General features: G+C 37.8%; 1 protein-coding gene and 2 pseudogenes across 3 annotated transcripts; all 3 read right to left on the reverse strand.

The window, feature by feature from the left end:
• Positions 1–400: 400 nt before the first annotated feature.
• Positions 401–10,212, reverse strand: LOC143580328 (receptor like protein kinase S.2-like; annotated as a pseudogene). The gene is made up of 7 exons (XR_013143621.1): positions 9,651–10,212; positions 2,785–3,266; positions 2,220–2,380; positions 1,830–2,034; positions 1,415–1,649; positions 999–1,155; positions 401–700 (listed from the first exon to the last, which is right to left on the reverse strand). The product of XR_013143621.1 is annotated as a receptor like protein kinase S.2-like (transcript).
• Positions 10,213–12,614: 2,402 nt separating this feature from the next.
• On the reverse strand, positions 12,615–15,898 carry LOC143580329 (putative receptor-like protein kinase At5g39000; annotated as a pseudogene). Its single transcript, XR_013143622.1, has 5 exons — positions 14,863–15,898; positions 14,326–14,486; positions 14,018–14,228; positions 13,566–13,797; positions 12,615–13,387 (listed from the first exon to the last, which is right to left on the reverse strand). The product of XR_013143622.1 is annotated as a putative receptor-like protein kinase At5g39000 (transcript).
• A 1,704-nt stretch (positions 15,899–17,602) lies between these two features.
• On the reverse strand, positions 17,603–18,649 carry LOC143580321 (uncharacterized). The gene has a single exon (XM_077063386.1). The coding sequence runs from the start codon at positions 18,647–18,649 to the stop codon at positions 17,603–17,605; it is 1,047 nt and encodes a 348-aa protein (XP_076919501.1).
• Between the last annotated feature and the right edge of the window lie 557 nt (positions 18,650–19,206).

A 19,206-nucleotide genomic window follows, 5' to 3' on the forward strand; every position in this document is an offset into this window, starting at 1 on the left:
CAAAAAATAATAAAGTAAATATAATACAATAGTAATTGTGATTTATTTTATTATAAATGGGCTTGAGTTACCACTAGGTAAAAAAAACCTTTAGGCAACAATCAAATACACAAGATGTTCTTTTCAATTGTAATCCAAGTTACATTTTCAACTTGTAAGGTATCCTAGCTTGTTATTCACCTCATGCTTGATCATGGTGTTCAACTCCATGCTTCATCGACTACCAACCTTAGTGCGTATTCGGCTATTCTAATGTTGACTGGGATCGTGTTGATTTAGCATCACGTGCATTGTTGATTTTTCGCCCAGTGTAAGGACGAAAAAACTATTTCACATAACCTTTCACTGTTGCAGTCATTATCTTGGGCATAACTCTAATATAAATTCTTCACCAGTATAACTATCGGGGGCATAGCTCTGATACAAACGCTTCAACAGCACTAGTATCGTAGTCATCATTGACAGGCCAACCCAACTTTGGAGGCTTATTCATCCTTGCTCGCATTTCCAACACAGGGAGGGCTAGAGCCGAAGTGTCAAGCAAAATGTCGACAACTTCCTCCACTGTTGGCCTGACAACATTATCCGTTTGAACACACAACAACCCGATCTCAATAAAGTTTGTCATCAAAACTGAATCGACATCAAGTCTAGGATCAATTATATCTGACAATGTTCCTTCCAACCAATTTTTCATGACCTGCAACAATTATACATGTGAAAATTTAACATGTATATAACTATTTGACATACAAAACAAAATTATATAGCTAGAATAATAAAATGCATGTTCATCAACTTAACATTTTTTTTCTGAAGCCGACAAGTCAAATGTATATTGTAAGTTGAAAAGAAGTTAGTTTATATGTAGATATTAAAATTCATATGCTTAGGAAGTGACGCGTTTGATTAAAGAAGTAGGAACACATTTACTTTTTAGAATATTATACAGATTATACAAGCACAACTGTACCATCATAGAGCTTGACAATACTTACATAATCAATAAACCCGGTCTCCTCACCATTTTCTAGGAGCAAAAAACCCATTGCTCGTTGTCCAGTTATGGTTTCCAGAACGATTATACCAAAATTATAGACATCTGCCTTGGCTGAAAGCCAACATCTTGACAAATATTCAGGTGCTATGATACCGCTGTCACATTTGCAGGTGTCAGCCATGGGTCAACAATACAAATTATCAGTCTCAAAAGGAAATATAGGAGCAGAAAATGCATGTAGATGGTAAACTCTAATCCGGGATACAACTTTGATTCACTAATTAAATGTGGTATCAAATGCACTTGTAAATTTCCCGTAAGAGACTCTTTCATCGGTTACAACGGATGCATTGCAAATGCATAAAATTTTAACAAGAATAATGACAGTACTTAAAGTGAATATTAATTACTTACTGAAAGCCACTAACAGAACAATCTTCAATGCCGTCAGTCTTGTGGTCGACTGCCACTGCCAACCCAAAATCTAACAGCTTGGGGTGAAAATTTTCATCTAAAAGAATATTTAAAGGTTTCACATAACGATAAATGATTCTAATGGGAGCATGATGGTGAAGGTATTCAAGTGCCCTAGCTACACCAAGGATTATTTTGCACCGTTTATTCCAGTCCAAAAGGTTACATGTAGGATCTATAAATGCAGATTACAGATAAGACGTTTGTAGGTAAAATATATAGATAAAATCAGATAAGACGTTTGTAGGTAAAATATATAGATAAAATCGGGTTACCAACACCAATGTGCTTTCTGTTGAACCAAGCAAATAATAACCTAAATTAAAAGGAATGTATGTCAAATGGAAAAAAGTACCAAAAATCAAGCTACCGAGAGTTGCATAAGGTGCAAAGTCATAGAGGAGGTATACCGTGGTTCCACCAATGCAATATCCAAGCAATTGAATTACATTTTCATGTTCAAGCTTTGAAAGTATTGATGCTTCATTTATGCAATATTTGTATACTTTCGCATGGGAATATTGAGAGATTGTTATATCTTGTCCATTTTGTAGCCTTCCCTGAAAAGTATAATAGAAATCAAGAATTGGAGCTTTAGGCTAACTGGTAAAAACTATAAAAGATATAGAATAATAAGGATCAACAAATGGCAATTTACTTGCATAGCCTAATTAATACATAAACGAATTAAGTAGGTCTTTCTAGCAAATAACAGTTAAAACTTTTAAACCATGAAAATCGATACCTTATACATAGACCTATATCCACCACACGGAATCCTATTAGCTTCAGAGAAGTTTTCAGTTGCATAAAGAATAGTATTAAAATCAAATCGATGTACTATTCGGTCTTCACCTCCAACAATGTAGAGGTATAGATCCAAGGATTTTGAACTTGTACCTCCAGCTGCAAGTTGCAAAAATAAATAATTGTTAAGCTAGAAATGAATATGATGGATGAAAGAAAAGAGATCATTTAAAAGATGCAGGAAATGACAATCCCTAACGTTTTAATCTACCAATGTAGATATATAACTGTTGGTAGCAAAACTATATGTTAAATATGAACAAAATCTTGGGTCAACACAACCCAACTCGATGTTGAACTATTACCCAACCAAACCCAAGTCACCCAACCGTCAATATCCTAGTTTTTTCATAACAATTAAATGCATGACATGAAAATCCCAATGTACTGTTCATGTATGTAAAAGTACAATCTTCCTTCCATCTACGTATATGAATTTCTTTTGTATTAAAATAACAAATGATAAGATCGATGAACACATAAATCTAAAGAGAACATGATACCGAAGTTTTCTGGACGGGGTGGAGAGATAGATGTTGGTACTTTTCTACCATAAAGTTTGATTAGCAACGCATTGTCGGTTTTTTCCTGTAAGGCTAGGATAGACTCTAGACCCGCCACAACCTCGGCCATTGTAGGACGTTGCTTGGGACGGCTGTGCAAACACCTATCAGCAAGTAGTGCAAACTCCTTTAAACATTTAGTGAATATTCTCTCCCTAATATTAGAATCAACAATTTGCTCTAGCCTTCCTTCTTTAATGGAGTCCTGAGCCCATGCTGCCAAACCCCATTGCTCTTCATCAATACTTCTATCGACTGCTTGTTTCCCACATAAGACTTCAAACAGTACCACGCCAAAGGCATACACGTCAGACTTTCGAGTCAGCCTACTTGTTTGAAAGTAATCTGGATCCAGATACCCAAACGTACCTTTCACCAACGTGCTAACATAAGTAGATGGCTGATTCGTCGGACCAATTTTGTGTTAAACTTTAGGCAGGCGAATCAAGAACACGAACACGAGATTTGATCAACACACGATCGACTCTTTTATTAAGAAAACAACAAACGAGAAAAACTTAATAATTTACTAACACATTGAACCTATGGTATATATAAACCCAAGGTTCCTAATCCTATACTAACTCAAATACATAATTTAAATCCAAAACAAATAGGATTACATAAAATAAGACTAACTTATCTTATAATAATAAACTAATTTAATAATTAATTATTCTCCAAGATTTTAGGAGCCTTCAATCTGGTTTGGTGTTAGACACATTTAACACTCCCTCTCAACACCAAACTTCATCTAACCGTGACACACACAAAGCGCCTCAACTCGAAACATCCCGCGACCCAGCACAACAGGTCACATCTTCCGGCTTCGACTCAAGTGTTAAATTCCAACACTCCCTCTAGATCCAAACTTGTTTCTTTAAGGTCTTTCTCGGTCCCGCAACACTCGTATCTCTTTGGACTTGATTCTTGGACTTGTTACAGCCTTCACACGAAGTTGCGTCTCGATTGGTTACTCCTTAATCTACACAAGATCTAAGACATATTTAACTCACATCCAAAATAGTAACTCTACACAATCACACCAGATTGTTTCTTCTTCTTCTTGGTCGAACAAATAGATTGCTTTGGCTCCAAGCAATCTCCACCAACATAATTGCAAACCTGCTGAACATATCAACATGTCTTGAGTCATTGCAGCTCCGTACGCCATGGTTTGGTCCGAAACCCGACTTTAAACATCTGGTGTTGTCCGCTTTAGACAGCCCATAAACGCTACCACTAGGGACTTTTGGGTCATCAATTCAGCCTACTAAACTACCTCGACACACGGAGAGTTTATTATCCCGACACACGGATACTTAACCATATCGACACACGATCATGGCATAACATCATTGCTCGACACACGGAGACTTATCCATCCCGACACACGGTGATGGTGCATCATCACTAATACCTTTTAACTCGATGAACACCAAAACAAAGTTGACACACAACCTCGTTGCACTTCGTTATACCGCCAGACCCGAACCAGCTTGTAACCACTATTAACACCCGTAGACAACCCTCACCTTCACTGGTTAGCCGCTATCACAAGTGATAATGACAACACAAACAAGAACAAGAGTCTCATTGGATCTGCCTCTTCTGTACGAACAAGAATTCCTAAATTGTAACTTTGGCTTCAAGGAACTAATCTCACTTGCATAAGTTTGGTTTGAAAATAAAAACATATACTCATTGTCTCCTTTTGATAACTTCGACTCAGGAAATAACAAAAAGGAACTGGATATTATTTGCCAAACAAAATAATTCTTCACAACAATTACCAACCTGTCATTGAAAAGGTTTAACCACTTTAAAACCCATATTTACCATGCAACCCCATGTTCACTAGTTAGAAACAATTCACCAAATCATTAAATCTTGATTATTAGTTTATCACCATCTTATTTATGCATTCAATCGAATTCATACTCTGACGGAACACAAACACTTTCGATCAGAAACGTACTGCACTCGAAGCCTGGACACGCCTTTGTTTGATCGTACGGCGACCAGAACCGAACACACCTTCGTTCGATCTTCAAAACTTAAGGCGATTGAAACCTGGACACTCCTTCCTTCAATTGGTTTCAAAACTCACCGCGATCGATTCGAAAACCCGGACACACCTACTGCGTTCTGAACATGGACACACCTTTGATCGGAAACTTACCGCGATCGGAACTTGGACATACCTTCGATCAAATTCTCTGTTTTAAAGGAACTAAAACAACCGACCTTTGCTTCCTCATACGTGTCTGGTTCTAAGTTATTGTCTTCAACAATTGCAACGTTTGCAGCATACTTTGGATTCGGCCTTCTATCTCGTGTAGATCTTCTTTGTTCAACATTATTATTCGGTTCCGGTTGGTGAATTCCGGTCTGCCACGGCGTTTGATTTGTGTTCGTTTGTGGTTCAACCTCAGTTTCTGGTTCCTTTTCCTCATCAAAACCCAACTGCACTTTTGTAGTCTCGATATCTTCAAGGAGTTGTTTTGAGTCGGGTAAACTTTCCTTTTCATTCGACCACCAAGAAGAATTCTCATCGAACACCACATGTCTCGATACATGGCACTTCCCGGTTGTCGGGTCACAACACCGCCAACCCTTTTTCTCTTGGTCATGCCCTAGAAAGATGCAACGTATTGCTTTCTTTTCCATCTTGGTTCGGAGTTGGTTCAGTATAAACACGTAACAAACACATCCGAACACCTTTAGGTGACCAACACTCGGTTTCACACTGAAAAGCTTCTCGTATGGAGACACAAATTCTTGGTTTTATTGGGGTAGTCGGTTAATTAAATACGAAGTTGTATTCATCCCTTCCGCCCAGAACCTAGCGGGTACGTTTTTATCATGCATAATACTTCGACACGTTTCAGCTAAGTGTCAGTTCTTTCGTTCTGATACACCGTTTTGTTGAGGTGTATTAGAACATGTAAGTTGTCTTCTAATTTTGTGTTCTTTCAAGAACTGTGCAAACTCGTGAGCTAGATACTCTCCTCCGTTATCTAACCTAAGACACTTCACGCTTAGCCCGGTAATCATCTCAGCATTCGTTTTGAAAATTTTAAAATTTTCGAATGCTTTGGTTTTTCTCCTTCATAAAATCAACCCAAACAAAACGTGAATAATCATCAATAAAGGTTATCATAAACCGCAAACCTGTATTTGAGGGTTGTTTTACAGGACCAAAAACATCTGAATGTATTAACTCCAACGGTTCGTTAGACTTAAATTTAGAATCTTCAAATGGTTGTTCTTTAGCCTTCCCATATTGGCATCCGGCGCAAACGATTTCTTTATTTACTTCCAGTTGTGGTAGATTGATTGCAAGTTGTTTCTTCATCATAATATCGAGTTTATCATAACCCACATGACCTAGCCGATTATGCCACAAATCGGTGTTCTTGGTTTTGTTAGTTCGTTCCACATACGCCGCTTCAGCCGACAATACATACACCGTATCTGTTTGTTTTCCTCGAATTACCGGTGTCGATTTTGTTTCAAACTTATCGAATATTTGAACATCATTCGGGCCGAACAACACATACTTTCCGGCAGCGGTGACCTGCTGTACAGAGAACAAATTCTTTTTCATACCGGGTACATGAAACACGTCTTCCATGATAAACTCCCTTTGATTGTTTCTGGTGGGAAACTTCACAGTCCCTACATGTGAAATTTGGTGTTTCGAGTCATCGGCAATTACAACCACACGACTTCCCTTAAATTTAGTTGGTTGTAGAAGTTGCTCTTTTTCTCCGGTCATATGGTTCGAACAACCGGAGTCCACAACCCACTCCCCGAAATCACCACGTTTTGATTCGGTTGTTGCCGAAAGGGCGTACTCTTCCCGAACTTCGGCGATCCGGGCCTCAACATCCCACGTTTCATCTTCCCTTGCCTCGGCTACATTCCCTTCTTCTTTGGGTTGGCGACAATCCTTCGCCATGTGACCTGTACGACCGCAATTATGACATTCAAAAGGGAACCGTTTGTTAAACTTCCATTTCTTACCACTCGCTGCCTCGCCTCTTAGGTTATCTCGGACATCCCGGTTATCTCGGTTCTTCTTGTAATCTTGTTTCTTCCAATATTTCCCCTGGGTTTTAAAACCGCCTTTGTTGTATCGCCCCTTCTTGGATTTCTCGGCATATAGAGCCTTTTCTTCATCGGCTTTGATTGTGACAGTACTTAACTGTTTAAATAAAGCTTCTTGACCAGCAAGAAGGTTCTCGAGTTCGGTTAACGATGACGGGGCTGGCCACCCTTGTACAGCCGCCACAAAACTTTGAAATTCCGGCCTTAGCCCGTGAATGATTATTCGCTTCATTCTGGCATCACCGATTCGGGCCTGCGGATCTAATTCTCCTATCTCTCTGCACAATGTTTTCACTTTGTGAAAGTATTGCGGTATACTGAGTTCTTTTTGACTTACCGATAAAAGCTCGTTTTCTAGCAACTGGAGCTTCGTGTCGTTTCTTTTGGAAAATAATGACGCGAGTGTATCCCAAGCTTGTTTGGGGGTCGCTAGGTCCCGGATATGATCGAGCAGTTCCTCCTCGATCGTTGTTTTGAGAAGGAACATAGCCCGACCTACCTTAACCTGCCACTTGTGAATGGCACCGTTGGTGTCGATTCTTGGCTCGTTTACGTCTGTCCCGTTTGTGACTTCCCAAAGGTCTTGTCCCTGCATATAGGACATCATGCACGTAGACCAGACATTATAATTCTGATTGTTCAGTTTCTTTACTCCACCAATTAATTGCATCTCTGCCATCTCGTTCGGTTACTTTCTACGATCCGAAATCTTTTGCCTTCAACCGGGATCAATCTGCGAACAAGATGGGAGTACTACGAGAACCGAGTCTTGATCGACAAGGCTTTGATACCACTTGTTAAACTTGGAAGTGAGAATCTAGAACAACACAACACACATGCATGCCATTGCATGGTGATCACATGTGATCCATCTAACAAGAACCTACCAGACCCATTATATTTTATAAGTTCTTTGTTGACTTCTTGATTCATAAGCTTCACCAACTCTGTTGTTGGATCTTGAATATCCAAAATTTGAGGATTTTCCAAGCCATATGATGCTCTCTATGTTCGGCATCACGGTGGTTTGAATCTCCACAACCAGAACATCATCTCCGACACTGGTATTCATCGTGGGACCACCGCTAGCAACCGGTGCATCACTTCCGGTAACCGCAACATCGTTATCAACTATTGTATTATCCGTAGTCAAATCCAAACTACCAGTTTACATCATTGTATCACTTCTAACAACCGACACTTCATCACCGTTAGCCACCGAAAAACTCGTAGACTCGTCCACTTTTAGCATATCAACACCATCTTCAATGATAGTCGTAAATGCGAAGGCATTAGTTTCTGGGACGACGCGCGTCTCTTCATCCCACGCCGTCATATCATCACGACTAGTAGCTAACGTATCTCCTTCGATAGCCACTATATCTTCAATGATAGCCATAAACTCAACGAAATCAGCTTCTTGGGCGACACACGCCTCTTCATTCTGAAATGTTGCAGAATGTCCCTCTTCTAGTGGGATACATTTCCGAGCCATGTGACCCTTCTGATCATAATTGTAACACTTGAAAGGAAATCTTTTACTATTCAAGTTGCATGTCTCCCCAGTATCTCTCTCTTCTTCCTTAGATGACCAAACTTTCTTGTTTCGTGCAGGTTGTCTTGGTTTCGTATATTGGATTTTGCTTGGACATCGGTTCCTTTTGGAAAACAAATTTTCAAGAATATCCCACAATTGCTTGGGCGTCTCAACATCTTGAAACTGTTCAAGCACATCCTCTTCGATCATGGCCTTCAATATGGACACGGCTTCGTTCGCTTAGATCTTCCACTTCCGTAACACTCCAGCTGCATCTTCTCTCGGTGGTTGTACTGTCTCAACACCGTTAACAACTTCCCGTAAATCTTGGCCCTGCATATACGGACTTATGCACGTCGACCAGACTTTGTAGTTTTGGTTGTTGAGTTTCCTCATAACACCGATATCTAGAAGATCTATCATCATCGGAGGTTTGCTCGTTCCCAGTCCTGGATCTTCGGCTCGATACACGGACCACGCAATCTGAACCTGACACACAGGTTCATAGTCTTCAACCTTTGATCAGATTCTGGTCTTCCTTCTTCCGTCGGGTTCTCTGTTAACTGTCGGCTCTTTATTCCTTCGACTTCGATCAGTTTAATCACTAACCCGACAACCAGGAGACGACTCGTTCACGATCGATCAAACAAATTAAATTCAGCAACAACTGTTCCCGCTACACCACGGACTGCTGATTCCTTCTTGATGCACAACAAACTTTTCTTATAACCTATTCTGCGGTTCAGCAGCCCCCTCGATCTACTTCTCCGATTCTGATCTAGCGATACCAGCGGAGGCGGCTTAACGGAGCAGATTAAATGTACTCTTCGTCTGATCCGGATCGAGAGCCAAAGCTCTGATACCACTTGTTAAACTTTAGGCAGGCGAATCAAGAACACGAACACAAGATTTGATCAACACACGATCGACTCTTTTATTAAGAAAACGACAAACGAGAAAAAACTTAATAATTTACTAACACATTGAACCTATGGTATATATAAACCCAAGGTTCCTAATCCTATACTAACTCAAATACATAATTTGAATCCAGACTAACTTATCTTATAATAATAAACTAATTTAATAATTAATTATTCTCCAAGATTTTAGGAGCCTTCAATCTGGTTTGGTGTTGGACACATTTAACATTTTGGACAACCCGAAGTCTGAAATTTTAGCAGCCCAATTGTCATCTAACAGTATATTTGAGCTCTTAACATCCCGATGTATAACTCCGTGCTTAATACCCGTACCGGTGTGCAGGTAGTCTAACCCACATGCGGCCCCAACACATATCTTAAGTCTTCGCACCCAAGTCATAGGAGCTCGACGTTTGTGGAGACGATCTGCAAGAGTTCCTTTAGGCATATATTCATATACAAGAATCTTCTCTTGCCCATCATTGCAGTAACCAATTAACGACACCAAATGGCAGTGCCTTAGATTTGAGAGCATCTCAATTTCAGCCCAAAATTCTGTTGCTCCTTGACGGGATCCTGATTCCAGCCGCTTAATTGCAGCATTCAAATGTATCCCGCCATGAGTGACGGTTCCTCTGTAAACTTTGCCAAACCCCCCACGTCCGATCACCAGTGACTCATCAGAGTTGTGAGTTGCAAGTTGAATCTCGGACAAGGTAAACTGACGGCACTGTGGTGGGCTGGGGGATATGAGGAGGAGGAGGATCCAACGGCGTGACGGGTAGAAAAAGACATAGTTGAAAATAGTATGAGCTAGGATTAGAGTCTGGATAGTGTCATCACCAAATGTATTATTGACTATCAATAATAGTCAATAGTAACGTATACACGCACATCTGATTGATGGATATTTCTTCTTCCAGGAAAGAGACGTAGGCCCCATTGACATTTAAATAAGAAAATGGTGTAGTCACCAAACTATTTATAGTCAAATTGGAGCTTCTGAACACGGTTTCTATCGAAACTATATTATAAATTCTCCGTATAATAATAATGATGAAGGATAACATACAATAATTTTTAACGTGCCTTAACGTACAGAAATACCTATATTCATGAAATTGATAATTGAAAAAAAAAACAAATTTGGATAGTTAATCGATCAGTTTTTTACTTTTCTTCACGAAATCCGTTTTGAGTGTATTATGATTTTCTTGAGCGTTTTTGTATTTTGGCTTTGAGCGTTTTGTTTTTTCCTTGAACGTGATTCGTATACGCTTTTGTACGTTAAGAATTATTGTACGATAACATGAATCTTATAATAATATTATTATTATTATAATAATAATAATAATAATAATAATAATAATAATAATAATCTAAGATTCAACATCTGGCCGGATAGATGTATACAGATCAAGCCAGAGACACAGTCTTATTGATTAATTATTATTAATATTAATTAATTGATATGTCTTCTTCCACGAAAGAGACGTATACCAAAGGGATATTTAAATAAGGAAATGCTGCATTGAAAAGTCAAATTGGAGTTTGGGAAGATTGAATTCAACCATTTGACCTCATACTTTTATCAAATCAATCTCTTATGAGTGAGATGAAGTTATGTTTGCATGGTGGTGACTGGTGGCTGTGTAGAGGCATTGGTGGTTGTGGAGACGACAACACCAAAAAGCCGAAACTGATGTCAAGCTAACCTCACAAGCTTACACTACTAAAAAACAAGTCATTTTTCCATAAAAAGTTTCTACAAATTTCCTACGACAAATAGTTCCAACAGCTTTCCAACAAAAAAAAAAAAAAAGCTCCAACTTTGCTACAATATTTTCTAATAAACATTATGTTAAGTCAAAACAGTTTTTGTAGAAAAGTTGTCGGAAGTTTACAACCACGTGTTTTTGTAGCAATTTTGTTAGAAAAGTTGTTGGACAAAGGTTGAAAACGATTTTCAAACATGTGTTTTTCCAACGTAACTTATTGTTGGAAAAATGTTAGAAACTGTAGTTTCCAACAAATTTCCTACGGATTCAGATGTAGAAAAACGTATCTTTTTTCTAGCAGTGTTAATTATCAAATATAATAAAAGAAATGGAACCACAAAATAAAACTGCTAAATCTTCCAAACACCCTTTGGTTGAGAATAAAGAACAATTAAACTACAAGTTAGTCACCATCTTAAACACACGATTACAGCTTTCAAGTTTTAACTAGTTTCCGCTTTCCACATTACAATTCAGTCATCTGCAACTTTTAACAATTTAAATCCTCATCATCGGTTTACTGTTCTCTTCACCTTCCTCTGCAATTGAAACCAGAACATGAAGATCTCTTGCTCTAATCTTCCATGATTTTCAGCAAAGCACCAGTTTTCTTATCTGATTAAGCAAAGCATAAGCATTCCAATTATTATGCATGCAAGTTATTTGATTTACTCATTTTGTAATCACTGTATTATATAGGCTTGGTTCTTATCTAGTCAGCATTAGACCTATTTGGCATTCATGTCCCAAAGTGCACATCAGTCAGAGATATAGCAGTAGTTATACTTATGTGTGTTGGCGAAAATTTCACCCGGCCCCAGATTAGAAAGAACCCCAAATAAACAGCTTATTAGTTGCTAATACAATCAAAGATACCTTAATCTGCAACTGCCAATTGCAATTATATTACTTAAACTCGCTTGAGAAACCATTGCAGCAGCAGGAGTGGGAACATTATGGGCAGGTGTAGCTTGAATTTGAGGAACTGGTTGAACTACTTGAATTGGTGTTGGACTAGATAGGTAACCATGAGGAATGTAAACATTCTGACTTTGGTGTTTGGGTGAACTTTTAGATTTGCTTATTTGCTTTTTGAAAAGCAAAACCACTTTTGAAAAACTCCAATTTGAAGCTTCTAGAGTAGCTTTGCCAAACACCTTTTGCTTTTCAACAAACAAATAAGCAGATAAGCAAGTTTTAGAAGCTCACCCAATTTCATCGCAGGGCATCCTATATTTTATTATTATTATTATTATTATTATTATTATTATTCTTTTGTACTTAACATTGTAAACATAGATGACAATAAGATAAGATAATGAAAATGAGAGCGTAAACCATGCATGGTTGATATTGCATTTGCTTACAAGATAATATTAGCGTTTTAAACGATCAGAAAGAACACTAGCCACTAGACAAAATTTGATCATGCATCGTGCTTTAAGAAATGCAATTTGCTTCACTTCAATACTCTATCTTGGGCATTACTCTGATATAACCTCTTCATCTTCACTACCATAACAAGCCACATTGCTCACTGACTCCCAATCCTTAAAGTAGAATCGAAGCCCTTCAATATTCACCCTTATTCGCATTTCTGACACATGGAGAGTTAGAGGCGAGGTGTCAAGCAACATGTCAACAACTTCTTCCATTGTTGGCCTATCCGCAGCCTCTCCTTGTACACACAACAACCCAGTCTCCACGAGTTTCGTCATCAAGTTTGGATCTACATTAATTCTTGGATCAATTATATCCGACAAAGTTCCTTCCAACCAATTTCTCCCAACCTACAACAATAATTTAACATGTTAGGAAATAATGATGAGCTACAGAACGAAAATGATGGATTTCGATTAACCAAACATTTTTTTTCCGAAGCTGACAAATAACACTAAAAAATGTTGTAAGTTGAAAGGACGTCAATTTTATGTTGATATTAAAAGCTATGTGCTTAGGGAGTGATGAGCTAGATTAAGAAGTAGGAATGCTGCTTTTTAAAACGTATACAAGAACTGTACCATCATATATAGAACCTAATCATGCTTACATAACATTGAAGCTCGTCGTCCTGCTGGTTATAAGCTTTGAGTACAAAATCATATCCAGCTACAGTTTCCAAAATCAAAATACCAAAACTATAGACATCTGCATACAGATATCCGAGCCTTATATGTTCAGGTACCATGTATCTGCCGTCACATGTGCAGGTATTAACCATGGTCAACATTAACCCAATTAACAAAATTCAAAAAGAAGACAGAGGAACAGAAGCTGCACTAGCAAACTTTTAAAACAAACTCCTTTGTTGGATGCAATGGATTTGTTAAAAAATATGAATAAAAAAGTTGCAGTTGGTTATGTACTTACATAGTCCTGCAAATATTATCAACCCTGTAGGCTGTAATATTGCTAATTGCCACTACTAACCCAACATTTGAAAATTTGGGGTTAAAATTTTCATCTACAAGAATGTTTGAAGGTTTCACATCACCAAGAATGATCTGTATGGGAGCATGATTGTGAAGGTATAAAAGTACCCTAGCTACACCTAGGATTATTTTGTACCATTCATTCAAGTCCAAAAGATTACATGTAGGATCTACAAACACAGATGGCAAATCAGACATTTGTCAGAATTCGTTTTTACAAGATTATATAACTAGAAAAACTATAATTGTACGTAGTATAAATTCAGATAAAAGAGCGTTAACAACACAAATTGCTTGCTCTTGAACTCTATCTGGAGTGAGTTCCCAAAAGTTGCAATGTGCTCTCCATTGAAGCAAGAAATAAATTATATTACAAATGAAAACGTTTACCAAAAATCAAGCGATCCAGAGTTGCATTAGGTGCAAAGTCATAGATGAGGTACACTTCTGTTCCATGAATGCAATACCCAAGCAATTGAATCATATTTTCATGTTCAAACTTTACAAGCATTGACGCTTCATTCATAACCTGTTCAGCTGTGTCTTCATCCTTAATGCGATATTGAGCTATTGCTATACCTTGTCCATTTTGTAGCCTTCCCTGAAAAATAAATCAAGTACTGAGTTTTTGGTAAATGGGTAAAACCTATAACATATTCAAATTATAGTTTACAAAAATAAATGTGAATTATGGATACCTTATACATGGAATGATAGCGGGTAGTCAAAAGCTTATTAGCTTCTTGGAAGTTTTCAGTTGCATAAATGAGAGCACTAAACTCAAACCTGTGAACTATTCAATCTTCACCTCCAATGGTATAGAGGTATTCATCTAACTCTTTTAAAATTGTCCCTACAACTGCAAGTTCAACAAATATGAAGTTGTTAACTAGAAATATGATATGATAGAAGAAAGGTAATAGAATCTTCAAAAGACGCAGACCCGGTGGCTAATAAAGTTGGAATTGTGGGAATCGTTTGGTAGCTAATGGTTACTACTGAAGTCTATTTTTCATTTGGTCATATTTTCATTTTACTTATTACTCTGTAATCATTTAAATGCATGACACGGAAATCCCTGTGTAATAGTCATGTATGTTAAAGTAAATCTTTGTCCCAACTACAAGCAGTAATATATTATTTTAACTGAAAAATACGGCATTGCTGCTAATACTTATGTATTGGAAAAACCCAAAAGTAAATTTAACACAGAAATTGTAAAGTGAACATTATACCCGAATTTTCCCAGTTGGATGGAAAGAGAATTTCCGGTACCATTCTACTAAAACGTTTATTAAACAACGTGCTGACGGTTTTCTCTCGTAAGTCTAAGATAGACTCAAGACGCACAACAACTTCAGCCATTGTAGGACGTTTCTTGGGACGGCTATGTAGACACCGGCCAGCTAACAGGGCAAACTTCTTTAAATATTTAGAGGATATTATCCCTGACAAGTTAGAATCAACAATTTGCTTTAGCCTTCCAGCTTTAATGGAGTCTTGAGCCCATGTTGCCAAACCCCATTGCTCCTCGTCAATACTTCTATCCACTGCTTGTTTCCCACATAAGACTTCAAACAGTACCACCCCAAAGGCATACACATCGGATTTTCGAGTCAGTCTACCTGTTTGAAAGTAATCTGGATCAAGATATCCAAAAGTGCCCCTAACCGAAGTCTTAACATAAGTGGATGGCTGATTCGTCGGACCAATCTTGGACAACCCAAAGTCTGAAATCTTAGCTCCCCAATTCTCATCTAACAATATATTCGAGCTCTTAACATCACGATGAATAACTCTTGGCTTATTATTCATATCACTGTGAAGGTAATCTAGACCTCAAGCAGCCCCTATGCATATTTTCAGTCTTCGCACCCAAGTCAGAGGAGCTCCACGCTTGTGTAGACGATCTGCAAGAGTTCCGTGGGGCATATACTCGTATACAAGGATCATCTCTTGTTGATCATTGCTGTAACCAATTAAAGACACCAAATGACAGTGCCTTAATTGCGAGAGCGTCTCAATTTCAGCCCGAAATTCTAGTGCTCCTTGATTAGAACCTGATTCGAGCCGCTTAATTGCAACATCCAAAAGAGTTTTCCCATAAGTGATGGTTCCTCTGTAAACTTTGCCAAAACCCCCACGCCCGATCACCAATGACTCATCAAAGTTTTGTGTAGCATGTTGAATCTCAGAAAAGGTAAACTGACAGCACGACGATTCAACCGGGTGGCAGGGTGGAGACAACATAGTTATAGGTATGAGCTAGGATCAGAGTCTGGATATAGTATCCTTGAATTTATGATCAAAGTTATAGTTATAGACTAGACACAGACACTGGTGAGTGATAATACTTCTTCCTGGAAACAGACATCTAAAAAGAAAAAGGAATGGTGTAGTGGAGTAGTCAGATGGACCTTGGGAACACGTTTTCACGAAATATGAATTAAAAAAAAAACCTATTTTTGTAATTTCCCAGAAAAGCAGAGCTTACTTTAGTTGTCTGTCAGCATTTTATTTGTAACTTTTTACTTCACAAAACCCACATGTTAAAACCATATATCTAAAATGGTGGTTGTGCTAATTAGAAGGATTTCTGATGCATTAAGAAAAGTGGTTTGTCGTGCAGGTGGTATGGGACAGTAGCGACATTGGTGCTTCTCCCTACCCATTTCCCCCAGCTTTCCAAGCATGCCATATTATCATCACATTAGTTTTTTCCATTTTTTTCCGACTTTCGCCACGAAACCTGTTTTTTCCCAATTTTTACCGTTTTGATTTATGTTTAAAATACAAAAATGCTAATTATTATTTAAGATTAAATTACTATCAAAATAATATGTAAAGCTAAAAAGTAAAATATCAATAATTTAAAAAATAAAATATTACAATATGGCATATGCCTACAACTTTAATTCTACTGGTAGGGAAACAAGGATCACCACTTTAAAGGAACTAAAACAAGCAATTTTGGAGGTTGTATTAACAAGTTTAATGATATATATAATTAAATTCAAATGGAACCACAAAATAAAACTGCTAAATCTTCCAAACACCCTTTGGTTGAGGATAAAGAACTCAAGGACAATAAAACTGCAATTTAGTCACCATTTTAAACTCACAGTTACATATTTCAAGTTTTAACAAGTCATCATCTGTTTACAATTCTCTTCACTTTCCTTTGCATTTGAAATCCCACCTAAACCCGAACATGATGATCTCTTGCTCTAATCTTCCATAATATTCAGCAAAGCACCAGTTTGATAAAACAAAGCATAAGCAATTAAGCATTACAATTATTATGCATGCAAGGTATTTGATCTACTCGTTTTTAATCATTGTATTATATAGGTTTGGTTCTTATCTAGTCAGCATTAGACCTATTTGGCATTCATGTCCCAGGTGTACATTAGTCATAGATATTGTAGCAGTAGTTAGAATTATGTGATACGCCCAGCTTGCGGTGCGCACATATAATGTATCTATGTGTGAAACCTCGGGTGGGCAAAAGTGAAATTGCACTAATTTTGATGTTATTTTACTAATCTCGTGAAAATAACGTTAAAAGTGGCGAAAGGTTAATCAGGCATCATGTGGTGGTGTTGATAGCCGAAAGACAAGGGTACATGCACCAATTTTTCCCGATGATTGAGTGTTATGTGTCTTATGTCCAAGGCTTGATGCAAAACTACTATCGAGCTGGGGTCTCACCGGAAGCAGCCTCTCTATCCCTATGGGGTAGAGGTAAGACTGTCTACATCTTACCCTCTTGAAACCCTACCATAGCTTTGTTATTGGTGAGATATACCGAGTACGATGATGATGATGATGATGTTTATGAGTTAGAATTATGTGAGTTAGAATTATGTGTGTTGGCGAAATATTCACTCAGGAACCCCAAATAAACAGCTTGTAAGTTGCTAATAATACAATTAAAGAAACCTTTTTCAGTAATGTTCAAAGATAAAGCGGTAACTAACCTGCAGAGTCAGTATCAATCAAGCAATCATGCGGGAAGTACCACATGTTTGTGTTTAAAGACTTTACCCTTATCTTTCTATGATTTGGATAATATCCATCAGATACATTAATCCTTCCATACCGTGCCCAAGGGTGGACCCACGTATCAGGTCTAATAGCTGCGGCACACTTGAAGTTACTTAAAAATACTGCATATTCATCACCTATCGTCCTGCTCGAAATAACCCATTTCATCTCACCAAAATCAAATACCAAAGCCATAAACACATTTCGACGTGTATGTACCACATAAAGGTTTTCACGTGAACTTACTAAGTCCAGCACATGATTTTGTTTCCATGGGAAATTCTTCACTTCCAATATGGTTAATGTGGGCACTGGATGAAGTTGCAGTTCACATAAATTATTGAGCTGGTCGATTGTATATATCTTTCCCTTGAAAAAATGAAGATCATGGAGGAAGGTGCAAGGGGATGTGACATGATACCACCCGCTTCGTTCACCAGGTAAAGAAAATGCTATTTTATTGGGAAATGGGTGAGTGATTACAACAAACACCCACCCGGACATCGATGGCGAAAAGACAAGAATGCCCCTAAAACGTTTTTGAAACGGAGTTACACCAAAGGGGAAATCAAGGAAATGAAGTTCTTTTCCTGTTAAGGGATTCACAAGCCAGAAATCACAGGCTTCCCTCCCGAAAAAAATCAAATAACCGCAAGTTATCCCAACACAAATCCTGCCATTGGAATGGGGAATGGTGGTTTTCAACTTTTTCCATTGGTCGTCCTCCAAGTAACACTCTTTCTCATTCAAACGAGAAGAGATGGATAAACACACGGGTTGTTTAGACACCATAAACCTATTCCAGTTGCGCATCGCACATGATCTCCATGACTTACATACACTACCGAAAGCAATAAAATCAACTAGTCCCAAGTGCATCATAATTAAAAACAGTACATCATGGCCAAGGTTTGACCATGTTGCTGAACCATGATCATTGTTTAGCTTTCTAATCATACTTCTAGTATTGGCCATTCCTACACTTGCAAAAGAACAATTATAATTCAATCGCTTGGTAAATACAAAATTCCACATAATATGCAAAAGAAAATGTAACCAAGGAACAAGCAGATAAGAATGTTACACTTCTTAAATCTAATCAAATTTTACAAAAGGCATCAAGGCTATATTTGTAATTTTCTTTTTGGAGACAAGTGTTGATTCTAACCAAGCCAAAAAGGAAAGCCCGAGATTAAAATGTAACTTTCAGTAATAATGAGTAGAAATACTAAATATTATCATGTGAAATCTAAGTGTTGAATGCGTTGATTCATCACGCAGATCACAACAACTCATTTTACAAACGAAATTTACAATTTCAGTAATCAAATTAACAGATCATTACATGCTGAATCAATCAAGTGTAAAAACTCAAATCGGGTTAGATTAGGCAAAAAAGGAAAATTTAGGGCAATGGCAAAAAGATCAGATTTCTACACCGAAGTCTAATAGAGAAAAATCCGGTTTGGTAATAATCAAAGTAGACAAGTTATACCTGCAAATCTGAATAGCAAAGGCGCGGTGCTGAAACA

Source organism: Bidens hawaiensis, unplaced genomic scaffold (assembly GCF_021521415.1).
Source record: "Bidens hawaiensis isolate Kalapana, Puna unplaced genomic scaffold, B.hawaiensis_p1.1 tig00030319_1, whole genome shotgun sequence".
NCBI lineage: Eukaryota > Viridiplantae > Streptophyta > Magnoliopsida > Asterales > Asteraceae > Bidens > Bidens hawaiensis.